Source organism: Apis florea, unplaced genomic scaffold, assembly GCF_048593485.1.
Source record: "Apis florea isolate Af1SG1 unplaced genomic scaffold, ASM4859348v1 contig_2293_pilon, whole genome shotgun sequence".
NCBI lineage: Eukaryota > Metazoa > Arthropoda > Insecta > Hymenoptera > Apidae > Apis > Apis florea.
In genome coordinates, this window is record NW_028256554.1 from 5,742,246 (window position 1) to 5,755,910 (window position 13,665).

Here is a 13,665-nt window from a genome sequence, read left to right on the forward strand (position 1 = left end):
ATAATAAACATAATGAAGAAATAAACATAAAAATTAATCAGAGGAAACAGTGGGCAAATTCTCGTACACGAGAAAGAATCAATCAAATTTTGTGAGAACCGATTTCGTTCTCACGCTGTTCGATCTTCACTGTTTATTTTTCGATCGATTCCTTTTTTTAAACGTGCACGATATGGCGTGTACACGCGAGGCGGATGGAACAGGGGAACGTGTTCACGACAGACAATAAGTGCATCTGACTCGACCGTCTGGATACAATGCAATCGAACTGATTCCATTCCCTTCAACCCGATACCCTTCATTCCTATATCGAATTCTATCCACCGTTTGCACGCTCAAATAGTTACCTTCGCTTTCTGACCCTGCCGCCTCCCTTTGTTCCTCCCCTTATCCCTTTGATTTCTACCCCCCCTCCTCATCCCTCTTCTTTCTGCATGCATTCGACCCACTCTCGTCCTTTTCATTCCTTCTTCTTTTCGATCTTTCCCTTTCCATTTCCTTTGCATCTTTCCCTTTAATTTTCTAATATCTTCCTCGGCTTTTTCTCAATTTGTTCGCTTTCTTTAACCTCGTTACCTTCATCCCATTCCTTAGATTCACCTGATCTTCAATCTGATCTTTTCTGATGATTTCAATTCGGACGCAGTCCTTGTCCCTTTTGTTTCTCTTTACGATTTCGATTTTAATCATGAATTAATCGCGAATTTCTGTGAATGAAAACACAAATGTTTTTTTTTTTTTCTTTAAAGGGAACCACCGTAAATTGCACAATCCGATTTTATTTTCGATTACACATAAAAGGATAACGTTTTACAAAGAAATTAGATTTTTCTTTTCGAGATAATTGAAAAATTTTAAGTTATAATAATAAGTTTTATAGTTTTAATTAAAATGTTGATTAATGTACGACGTGTAATGAAATTAAATTAACGAATTAATATGAATATCAAGTAATTATTATTATATGTAATTAATAGAAATGTAATAATAGTAAATTTAATTTTCACAAATTTAAACTAACGAAACTAAAATGTTTCCATTTCATTTGATTTTTAATCAAAACCTTTTTTATACCTTTATATTTTTATACTTTTTATATTTCATACGGAAAAAATTCTGTAAAAAACATTTTTGATTGACAAACTAATTTCAGGAACAAAGAATTATATTTACTGCGGTACATGTAATATTTTTTTTTTCAAAGAATGAAAGATTTCATGTTTATTACATCGAAATATAAATTATAGAATAAAAAAAAAAAAAGAAAAAAGGAAATCGCGATGTGCACAATAACGGAAAAGGCGAGCACAAAAACAATCAATTGGATTTCCATTTAAAGAGAACGAATTAAACCGTGGCATTACTATCGAGCACGAAACGAGTAAACCAGGATAATTAATTTTACGCTTGAATATAAATATTCGAAAACGCGAACGTGTCAAACATTCTATAAAAATCTATTATCTTCAAATGAAAAAAAAAAAAAAAAAATCCGTATCGAATGTTCATACATCTGAAAACGATAAATTGCGGGAATTCCTCGAATTTTGGTGGAGCGGAAGACCCTAATTACATTCGTTAAAACACAAATCGCAGTTTTAAAACGATAAATTTCAATTCGCGATGATATTTGTTACGATGGTATGACAATTCACATTTTTTTCGATTAATTTTTTTTATTTATAAATATTGATAAATAATCTTTTGAAAGAACATTAGATTTATCAAGATAATTATCGAAATAATAAAGTAATAAAGTAATTTTTAAGTACTTTGAATATTAATATTATTATTAAAATTAATTATTACAACATTTATTAAATTCATATTTATCCAACTCTTCAAACCAATCAATTACCTTTCGAAAAAATCCGAATTAACTACACTTTTATCTACGCTAAAAATAAAAATAAAAATACTAAATGATTTTTTATTTCACATTTATCAATTCGTGAAAAAACGCAAAAGTATCACCGTTCCCGCTAATCAAATCATCTAAAATCGAGTGGAACTGAAAGACCTAATTGACGGTTAAAACGATGCCCACCCACGCTTGCTCGAATTAATTTATCGAAAACTATTTCACCGTCGCTGTACATCGCTGGCTACACGTTAATTCGTATTAATTAAACCGAATTTTCGTTCAACTTTTTGGATGGCCAATTAAACACGCTTGTGTCGATTTAATAGGATCGTCGCTATGCTATAATATGAAGTGGTTACATTTTGTTTTCTTCTTCTTATACATCCTTTTGCATATTAATCTTAAATTGATATCGTTTGATCATAACTGAGTGTAATTTGGTTTCTATTAGAAATTATTTGTAAAATAATCCCAGATACAAATAAACTTTTCTGCGAACGATATATTCTGGAAAATAATAAAATAACAATAAAACAAATTTTTAAAATTATTTTTCTGAAACTTTTTACGATAAATGGGGAATTCTAATATGTTTTATTTTATTTTAAGTAAAGTCATACGTTTAAAAGTTAAATATGATTTGAAATTTATTGCAAAAATGTGTCACGGTATGAAGTTGAAACTAGTTGAAAAGATTTGTATAATATTTGGATTGTAAATACGAAAAATATTAGTTTTGTATTATAGTATTGTATTTTTTTTCCCCATTTTCTTTTTTTTAATTTGGGGATATTTAAAATTTGTAGTATTCATTGTTTTATTAATAAAAGTTTTTGCTTGAAACACAGCGAAACGAGAAACTGATTGCAGAGATATTTGTGATGAATTTCAAAATAAACAAAATTTGAAATATGATATACATTCATCTGTATAATATTTCGTATAAAAATCGAACGTATTGAAAACATTGAATTCCAACTATTTCTCGAAAATAACCACGACTAATTTCTCTGATCTCGTTATACGATTATTTTTCAATTGTATCCCTATTTATTTTCTAAACCACATCAAAATTTAAAATTTCTCCAAAGAATTTTCCAAAAACTAAAATAATCATAAATAATTTTTCATACAGTTCCTTATTCATCTCTCAGTATGATTTTTCAATCGTATTCCTGCCTATTTTTTAAACCACATCAAAAAAGAAAAATTCATAGTCCATTACAAAATTCCTCAACAAAAAAGGAAATCCTTCATTCCATCAAGAATCCCCAAGAATTATTAACCAAGAGATGATAACCTACATCGAAGGTATCTCTCGAATAAAACCAAAGAAATCTTCCATTCCTCGGCAAATGCAAATGCTCACGGATCTTCGTGTGAAAGAATAGCCTCATCCGGTTGGGGGACTGAAATTCTTCAAAGATCGAGTATCTCACCATGTGTGCGAATCCAACACACACACACACACATACACACACGCACGCACGCATACACAGGAGAACGAAAAAGGGTTTCTCTGCTCGCCCCGAGGAGCCATTTTTCTCAGCCGCGCGACTCGATTCGATTTCTCCGGGAAATGCTCGAGGAAAAAAACACGGAAAATCGGAAGACTCCTGGTGGATCCGGTAAATTGAAACTGAATAGGAAACGTGGAGAAAAGATAGAGGGATGGGAATCTGCTGGAAGGATCCCGCGAGACAGGGGCAAAGAAACGAGAAACCCTCTCGAAACCGGGAATTCTAATTAGGCAAAGCTGAGGATGTGGCCGGTAGGTGGCGCCACCTGGCCACCATGGCCATTTTCGAAACTATTCCCCACGATTTTTCTCTCCCTCGAATCGGAAATGATAGCGTGTCGCGCGAAACGAGGGTGTAAAGAGGGATGAGATAGGGATGGAAAATGGAATTTTGCTTCTTCTCGAGGGAAGGAGTTCAGTTTGGCTTGATTGCGAGTTTATTTATGCGGGGGGAAGGGAGGAGATTTAGCAATTTAAGGGTGCGGAAAGTAATGAAAAGTTGGGGATGGAAATAAAGATTTTATGTTTCGATAGGAAATGAGCTTGGCACGAGGTGAGAGAATTTATATCCCCTTTGTTTTTTAATGTGGAGGAAGGAAATTATTTTTTAATTGTTGTTTCATTTTGGTTTCGATCGCAGGGAATGAAATATCGTATCGTTTTGCAACGTGATATATTTTGAAGTTTTACGTTACAGTAAGGTGATATTAATTTTTTTTAATTTCGTGTATGAATAATTTGAAATTATAGAAAATGGTGATTGCGATACGATGATAATTGTTTGCCTGAAATTTTACATTTTTATATCCAAGATTAATCGTCGTTGGGAATGTTAAACTATACGTCAATAATAAAATTCTTATATCATTTCCATTCATGCATTATACTCTTATAAATTATAGGATGAAAATTTTGTTAGAATAAAATGAGATTTTAATATTTGAATATAGATTCAAGAGACTGAACGTATTAAATGTAATAATTCCAATTGAGATATGATTTTCATGTGAATCAATCGAAGCTAAAAAAGCTTAAAACTGTATCAACGATGGAACATTAAAAGCTAAAAATTTACATTGCCGTTATAATATCGAAATGCATATTACTAAACAAATTTCACAAGTTTTCAATTTTTAACAGAATGTAAAGTCACGTACTTTTTAATTTTAATCTTAGTTCCATTTACAGTTTTATTTACGACCGCGATCCGTCATCCAACGTTTAAACCGTGGTTCGCCGATTTTCACGTTTCCAGTTGATTTGCATATTAAAAACCCCATTTGAATCGGACTGGCGCAGTTTTGTCGCATAAAAGAATATCGTTTCACGCAAGGATTGGACGCTTCGGAGATAAATTATTAGGGGCCAAGTGGAAGAGTTGTGTCAAAGAAAAAGAGAAATTGAAATTCGCATCTTTAATGTCGAAATTAACAATTTCAACAATTGAAAGTTAAAAATCTAGGCAAATTTGTTCGTGTGAATTATTTATTTTGAAAAAATTTTATTCAACTTTATTTTTTTATAGTAATAATTTTAATAAAATTCATTAATTATAAATATACGATCCATCATGTAAAAAAAAAAACATGAAAAAGAGTATAAAAAAAGGTATTATTTTTGGTATTATAAATGTCTTCATTTTATTTCATGGATGTGAGCTATTTCATGAAGAATAATGTATGCGAAGTAATAAAGTTAACAACCAACAAACACAAATAACTCTTAAAAATGATTCTCCTGGTTTAAAAATATTTTACGCGAATAAATAGCTTTTAAAAATAATTACTCTGGCTTAAAGCACAAATATGATATCTTTTACGTGATAGTTTCATATTCATAAACATTTGTGTAAATATAAATTCACAAAAATAAATACTTTATAATATGTTCAATTCAAAGCAAAAATAAATAAATAAATAAATAAATAAAATATATTTTAAACATGTTTATATATTTGATATTTTGTGAAATCTTTACAATATTATTTTATATTTTCCACATAAAATTTTTCTTTTTTTTAAAAAATTTGTAATATATTTTCATAATATTTAGATGCAATGGAATAATTCTATCAAAAATTAACTTTGACAATTTTCTCAAATTACAAGTTCCATCAACATTTTTTCGCTCAATTATACACGAATCATGTACAATTTTCATCAGTCCATCTACTTTACATCCGATATAGAAGAATTTTACATTTTTAAAAGTGAATATTTTTTTTTTTTTTAAATTTAATTGGTCAGACTTTTCTCGCAACGAAGCCAATAAATTTCGCTCTCTTCCTGGCGAAAATTATTCCCGCGAAATGGTAAAGAAAAAGAAAAAAAAAAAGCATCTCTGGAACGGTGGAAAATCGTCGCGATCAAGCGTAATTAAGTTTCTAAAAAGTTCACCAAGTTATGGCGAACAGTCGGATATTAAATATGCATTAGTTGAGTTCAAGTCACGCCGTTAGAAATTTTATAAACAGTGGGAGAAAAAGAAAAAAAAAGGGGGGGGGGAAAGAAACTCCCGGAAAAGTTCAAAATAATCCGTGAAAAGAACAAAGTTTCGATCAAATTTTCCCGGTTCCGGGTTAAGAATTGTGGAAATTTTTCTTCAAATTTATGCTTTGAACGTTTTTTACTGACTGCGCAAGATTCTTCGTCCAACTTTTTGCCTCTTTGTTTGCATCCATTTAAATTCAGAGATTCGTTCTTCTCGTTGCATTGCTCCTTTATCTCGTGTATAACAACGCGTATAATTTATTAAATTTTTAAAGAGGAGCCGTCTACTAAAGAGGGTAAAGAGCGAAACCTCGCCAATTAATTCTCGAACAATTTTAAACTTGTCAAAATTCCTATAATAATTTTTCCATTATCAAATTCAACTCTTCTCGATCATCATTAAGCAATTTCAATCAATTGTAATTATGCATTAAACATTAAACGACTCGTAACGAATCACGTTATAACAGCAAAAATGTATATCTTGTATACATATAGCCACAAATCTTCATAAATTTTCTCCAGCGGAGAACCAAAAACCCCGCCCAACCCCTTATCTCTAAACCACTCGAAATCTCGAAACGATATATTTCACCTTAACACCCTCCGAATTAACCAAACACCAAAATACAAATCCCGATTCGCATTCATCCCACCCCTCCTCTCTCACCTTCTCAATCCCCATCGACAAACTTCCACCCTTTCGAACCAAAGGTTAATCGAATCCTTCCTCTTCTTCACTTCCCTCCCCCATCGAAGTCATCCTCTCGAATCGCTTCACCCTTCAGCGCGAATAATTTTAAATCTTCTTTCAGGATTCTGTCTGCTGCCTAAAGATTTTTCGAAACTTGCTCACCCCCGCGATAATGGTCGCGGCACAGGGGTCGGTTATAGCTCGCGACGAGCGAACAGATAATTAGCTTTTTGATGTCGAGAACCGAGGTAGAAGCGTCCCTTCCCTTTCAACAGCGACGTCACTCGCAGATTATCTCCGCGGTAAATTAAGCCGGGGCTGGTATCGTTCATCTTCCGACGTATCGGCGGAACGAGTTTCCAACGAGGCGAGGGAGAAGGAGGATCCTCGATGGATGCTTTTCCGCGCCGACTTTTCGAGGGAGACTCGAAGTGGAACTTGAAAGTTGCGCGCAAGGGAAAATACCCTGTTGGAGGGTGAATGAAGGTGATAGGGGGAGAGAAGGGGTTGTTGACGAGTTTTGGGGATAGATTCTTCTTCGAGGGATCGATCTTTGGATTTTTTTCGAAACGGATCCCCGTTTCGATGGGATTGGATGGGATGGCGATAGGGAAGGTTTTAGGCAAGATTGCGGATTCTACAACCGATACGTTTGGAATATTTTTTTTTTATGGAGATGTTGAAGGAAGATGGAGACGAGTAGATGAGACGTTCGAAAGATTGTTGAATTCTTTACTAATTGTAGGCTATTACGAAATCATACAAATTTAATATTCCTTATTTAATATTCCGGTGAAATTTTTCTTTCAAATCGCACGTTTTGGCGCCAAAATTAAAAACTTTTCGGAAAATGTAATTTATCGAATCATCATGTACCGATAATCCCGTTTAAACGACACTGTATACACAGACTAATAATAATCGTAATTGTTTAATTTCTTTCTTTTTTTTTTTTTTTAATTAATCTTCGAGAGCAAACAACGGTAAACAATAAACAAATGATCGATTCGTGAAAAATCCAACGGAACGTTTTCCCAAATGCGCATCAATTTTCAAGGGGTGGAGAGGGAGAGGAGGGGGAGGGGGAGGGAAAACAACGCGCGAGCGTGAGCGAGCAGAAGCGTTAAATTTTCATTAACGAAAATTACGAAGCGAGGCCACGCTGGCTGGCCGCTGATAGTTGCAGCAATTATTTTAAGGGTGGCCCTGTATAAATCAGCTGGCCGAACCAAATGAACTCCGAATAGCAAACCGCGTCGAATAGAGCCGGAGGGATATGTCCACGGCGTAGACCGGTCTCGTAATTAAAAACGAGAAAAAAAAAAATGAAAAATGGTTTAATGGTTTTCTCGTTCCGCCTCGCAATTTGTCTCCGCGATAAAGTCGTACGCGATCCACGATCCACGTCAGAATTTGTCGTTTTATCGTCTTTCGAGAAATAAAATTAACTAATGTGTGTTTTTCCTATCTTTCTCTTTTTTTCAACGTGTTTTTTTTTTATACTTTATTATTTTATTATCTTGGAACGGTTGTTTTTTTTTTGTTGTTGTCAGAGTTCTTTCGTTCCGCGAGAAATCTTCTCACGAATGTTTTTTAAATAGAGATGGATAAATGGATAAAAATTTGTTGGCAAAGAATAAATCGTAGAACTATGCGCGCATATATAAAAGAATAAAGAAAGATTTTCCACTTGCTGACACGTATAAAGTATTTTTCGATTATTTTTTTTTAAAATTCTCTGGAACGAGCGTTACGGTTACCTTGATAAATCTACCAACCGAGACCTTTATTTTATGTCAAATTTAATTGTTCTCCAGTTTACATCAAACGTAATTGGCCACTTTTTATCATTCTCTCATAACATATCCACAAAGTTATTCCGTGACAAAAAAATTTATATTTACATTTTAATCTATATTTCATCTCGTAATTTTAAATTTAAATTGCAACGTATCTCTGACCTACTTTATAGCAAATATTCAAAGATAGAATTTTTAAAATTACGTTCTTTGAAAAATTATTAAAATGCTATCTACGTATCCAAGAATGTCAAATTTTTAAAATTATTAAAAAGATTTACACTAATTCTATATTCTACGCAAAATTGGTAAAAAGCAACTCTAACATTCCTTAATAAAAGTCAACCATTTTATAACAATTTTATAATAACTTCAATCTCTGGATATTTAATGTTATCTCTTATTCTTTTCAAAATGTTTCTTTATTCCATCACCTCCTTTTTTTTTTTTTTTTTATACTTTAAAAGCCACGAAAATACGTGCTCTGTGGCATGCTCAGATAATCATAACTTGACATGTTAATTACGTCACACTCTCGCGTATATTCATTTGCAGGGATATATTCGTCCCGACCTTTTTATTGCAAACAGACCCGTGAAACGAAATATTTATGAACATTTTTATGAAACTAGACGACGCGAGATTCGTTTGCAAATTTAAAAAAGAGAGAGGGAGGGGGAAAGAGGAACTTAATTTTATTTATCATAATGGTCATTCCATTTTCACGCACGGTTCATGCAACCGTTTAATACAATCCACGATGAAATTGCGGCTTGATCGCCGACGAGAATATTTCCATTTAAATCGGATCGGCTATACAATATCGTCGAAATCTCCATTAATACCTTTGTTACGAGCTCGTGCCCGTTATTTTTAACCTTCTTCCTCGTTGTTATTTCGTTCCTCGAGGGTTGCAACTCCATTTATAGCGAATCCACGGTTCTATAAATGCACGGTACACATTGATGGATTGTTTAAAAAAAGTCGAAACACGCCGTTTATTTTTCTAATACTTCTGGAAGCCAGGTATCGATGTCGATTCTCCTATCTTCCCGTAAATATTATTGGAATCGTTGTTTGTCCGTCGATGGCATAAAAAACGTATCGAGGAGATAGGAGTTGTTTTTAGGAAATTCGAAACAAGTATTTCGGAAGAGTTCGTATTGGAATTTACTGCTTGTCCAATAATTCTTTTCTTTTAATCCGATTTTAAGGAACACGGACTTCGAACATTGGCCCGTATTTGCAAAAAAAAGAAATCGAGATTTTTTTACTTTTATATCCTCTCTAATTCTTGTACAACTGCGATGACCTCGAATCTCTTTCGCAGATCGATTTCACGATCAATTTTTATGTCTATATCTCATCATACGTTCACGACTGAAACTACGACTGAAATCATAAAACTAATCGTTAAAATAAAATAAATAACTTTTCGATCGAAATTGCTAATATTATATATCGAGCCAGAGAATTTTCAAATAATCGATAAATACACATTGGAACAATCGAAGAGTCTATATTATATTTTCTTACGGAACCGCGGTCTTTTCATTTCTACCAGGATTTCATTGCGAAAAAAGGAAGATGGCGGGCGAAGAAAGAAGTCGTCCTCACTCCTCCTCACAGGAAGTAATATCGTGAAAGATTGACAGGAAGTCGCGCGATATGTATTTCTTCTCCCTCCTTTCCCACTTTTCTCTTCCATCCACCCCTCCTCTTCTTTTTATCTTTACTTTTATTCTTCCTTTTCTCGTGGAAACGCAATTGTTACGCGCAAAGCGCGATTCGATTATTTCGTCGATGTTATCCGGAGCATCGGAATGCGGATGTTCCTGTTTGGATTAAATTCCCGTTACACTCGATTTTTCTTTTTTTTTTTTTTTGCACTCTTGAACTTTTTTGTTTTTCCTCGAATTTCGTTTCGTCTTTTCGATTGAAACGCAGTTCTTCTCTTCCTTTTTCAGCGTGGCGTTTTACGTTCTAGTTTCTGTTCCAAAAATTTCAAACGATTTTCCACCGATTTCGAGTTTCGTTGCATTAATAAATTTGGAATTCGATTGTAGTGCAATTGTATCCTTGAAACTCTTCGTACGACAAATAAAAGGGGTATTTTTATTAAAATAAATGTAGTAATGCGAAACATTCCTACTTCAATGTGGATGATGTACGCATTAAAGATTTTTACTTCGCGTTGGAAGTTCCTTTTTTTTTTTTTTTGGAATTTTGTTTTAATAAAAAGAACTTTTCTTTATGGAACAAAACTTTTGCGAGGGAATGTACGTATGTATATAAAATTTCAAAATGAAATTTTAGTATTTCATAAAAAATTCTTTTTACATTTAGATTTTTGATTTAATTCTTTTTTAAAGGTAGATAATATGGTTTTGTACCAAGTTTCAAACATAGACGAAGTGAAATACATCGTACTAAATAAACTAATTAATTCCAGAATTAAATTTTTAAACATGCTAGATTAAATCTAATACTCATCTTCTTTCATTACATTCTATATAATCTTCCGTTTATTTCTAGTAGAATTTTTTTAAATAAATGACGTACAAAATTTTAAATTGCCAATTTTAAATTTATGATACAGCAACGATAAACACGATAAAATTATTTCAAATTTAGTTTTTAAAATATATTCTAAAATATATTCAATAATAAAAAGGAAAAAACATATACTCCTGTTGGCTGATTATGCAATGGCGACCAATAAATAAAAAAATATACGGATTTAGCTTGGATATATTTCAGTTATACGTGAATGCGCGTGTCTGTTTACAAAAAAACTGAAGATCGCGTATCGAAGATAAACAAAAGGATACCAACTATGAAGTAGCGACACTGCTAGCAACGTTCAATAATAAAATTATATATAAAATTTCAGTGAACTTTATATTCTATAACAACTCCAAATATAAAATTTAATATTTCTCCTTCCCTCGCAGAGCTTCGTTCCCACCAGTTAAAATCCAAGATTTTAGAAAAATGCGATAGGGAACGAGGAGACAAATCCCAATTAAAACTCGCGATATGCAGTACTGAATCCCAGTACGCTTTCTAATTAACCCGATGTACGTTTCAATCGAAGCCCGGCGCGAAACAGTGACGAAAAAATTCAATTAGAGCGGCGCGATCCGCCATCCATCTCGTTTCTTTTTTCACGCCTCCGAAAATTCTCCCGCCCGAACACGTTCTCCGTTTTCGGATCTCGTTTCAACGAAAACTCGATTCACGGCGATTCGTCATGGTTAACGCCGGTCGTCGCGGCGCCATGCTCGATTTACGAGGATTACACATCCCTGATTGCAATGTACAATCCTCGGCTGGAAGGGGGCGAGGACCAATCCGACGTGTTCTGCGACCAAGTCGATTCAGTTTCGACGAAACAGATTCATCATAAAAATGTCCTCGGCCATCATCCATCATTTTCTCTCCGGTTCTCTTTCATTCAAGGCGTCGCTTTCTCTTCGTCCATCGATTTTCATGACGCGTGATTGATTGTTTTCCCTTCATTTGTTTTGATTTTTGTTTTTGTTCACCACGACGGTCGGTAGAATCGTAGATTTTCCTATTATTTTGAAACTTTGTGTTTCCTAAGTTCAAGATTGTAAAATTTATTTTTCTTATTTAATCATAGATTTTCAGGAAAATGTCGTATTGTTGTAAATTTAAGTTCGTAGGTTTCGCGAAAATTATTTTATTACTTATTACACGTGTATAAGAAGATGTACGATATTGTAATTGTAATTGTGTTTGCTTAGAAAAAAAATTTTTGAAAGAATAATTGTTTTATTTTATTAGGTAATTTAATTTAGCTCGAAGGAGTTTAAAGTTGTTGTTTTATATTCAAAATATATTTATAACACGCAACTTACCGTTTTCTTCAGACGAGATATCGGTGATATGTTCAAACCAGCGATGATCGCCATCAGGGAGTTGAAATTGCCGATGTTGAAGCACTCACGGGCTGTTTCGATCCAATATTCAATCACACGGACTCGTTGTTTCTTTTTTGGATGCTGGAAACCAAGAAACGATAATTTCTCTCCCCTTTTCCTTTTTTTCAATTGCTTCTCTTGTTGAACCCGTGTTCAACCTACCTTGCATACTTCAGTCGCGACGAAATAGCTCAGTCTGTTAAACCATTGGATGTACGATTCGAGATTGCGCGTTTTCTTCATGTCCTTAAACGATGTTTCCAGATGAGGGGATTCCTATTTGTTGAATAAATTTACATCAAATCCATCATTGGCATAAAATTTTTTAAAAGTTCTCTCACTCGAATTTCATTGAGAGAAAAGCAAGAGACAATTCAAGAAAACCTCAAGTTCTTCTGAAGTGAAGCAAACTTATTTATAATCGAAGACAAGATTTATCGATCTACGTCTTCGAACCCAGAAGAAACAAAAAGCAAAACAATGTACAATCATCGAGTACGTGACAGGAATAAAAAAGCAGACACACACATATAATACAAACCTTGGCGAAAGCTTGGACGAATTCTTCGGGGCCGATGTACGAGAGCCTCTCGAGTTCCACGTGGGTCAATTGCTGGGCGAGGACCGTAGCCGATGGGCACAGCTCGGTGATGTCCACCTGAAAAACACGGTTGACAGTTCTATTCGTGTTCGAGTGTGGAAGAAAAGCGGTCGCCATGAAATCAAGTGCAAGTGGCGCGCTACCACCTTTCAACGTGGAATATTGCGAGCGATGAAAGGCGAGCGTGGTGGCCCACGGATTCACTCCACGGAATTCACGAAGACAAAAAGCGGAAACGGGCGGACACACACATCGCCCTCCTTTCCTTTCCAATTTTCCTCCTGCCGCCGCCTCCTGCTCGGCCAAATTCAACCGAGTTCTTATCTTCATCGCGGTTTCCAAGTGATTTCCGGCCGACCGACGCCGCGACGCTCTCAGCCACCCCCGCCACTCGATAAAGATCCGCTCGTCGTGAGTTGGACGGCCGTCGTTTCAAAGCGTTTATGTCAACGATTCGAAGGAAGGGGAAACGATTTCGAAGGCTGTTTCGATGCCGACCGAGCGATGACCAAGTTTATATCGGGCTGCGTTGCTTTACGTTGATATTTGGCGGTGGTTTATGGATGGTGGTGTATTAATTTGAGTTTCGTGGTAATGATTAGCGGAGATGGAGGAGTTGGGCGGGAAAGAACGAGGGGTTATTGTCTTTCAGAGGAGTCGTTGCGCTGGATATTATCAGGGATAATTTTTAGATCGTGGATTGTTAAATGCTTTACGTCGCCGGGCTGGATATTATTCCATCGTGGATTTAG

General features: G+C 34.5%; 1 protein-coding gene across 2 annotated transcripts in view; it reads right to left on the bottom strand.

Annotated features, from left to right (window-relative positions):
* LOC100867094 (uncharacterized) overlaps nucleotides 1-13,665 on the bottom strand; it is a 405,878-nt gene that overhangs the window by 15,151 nt on the left and 377,062 nt on the right. For both annotated transcript variants that reach the window (XM_012487799.3, XM_086903945.1), the window contains 3 exons: nucleotides 12,854-12,970; nucleotides 12,475-12,588; nucleotides 12,250-12,393 (listed from right to left, as the gene is read on the bottom strand). In XM_012487799.3, the coding sequence (XP_012343253.2) occupies nucleotides 12,250-12,393; nucleotides 12,475-12,588; nucleotides 12,854-12,970 (375 nt within the window). The remainder of the gene's footprint in view (nucleotides 1-12,249; nucleotides 12,394-12,474; nucleotides 12,589-12,853; nucleotides 12,971-13,665) is intronic.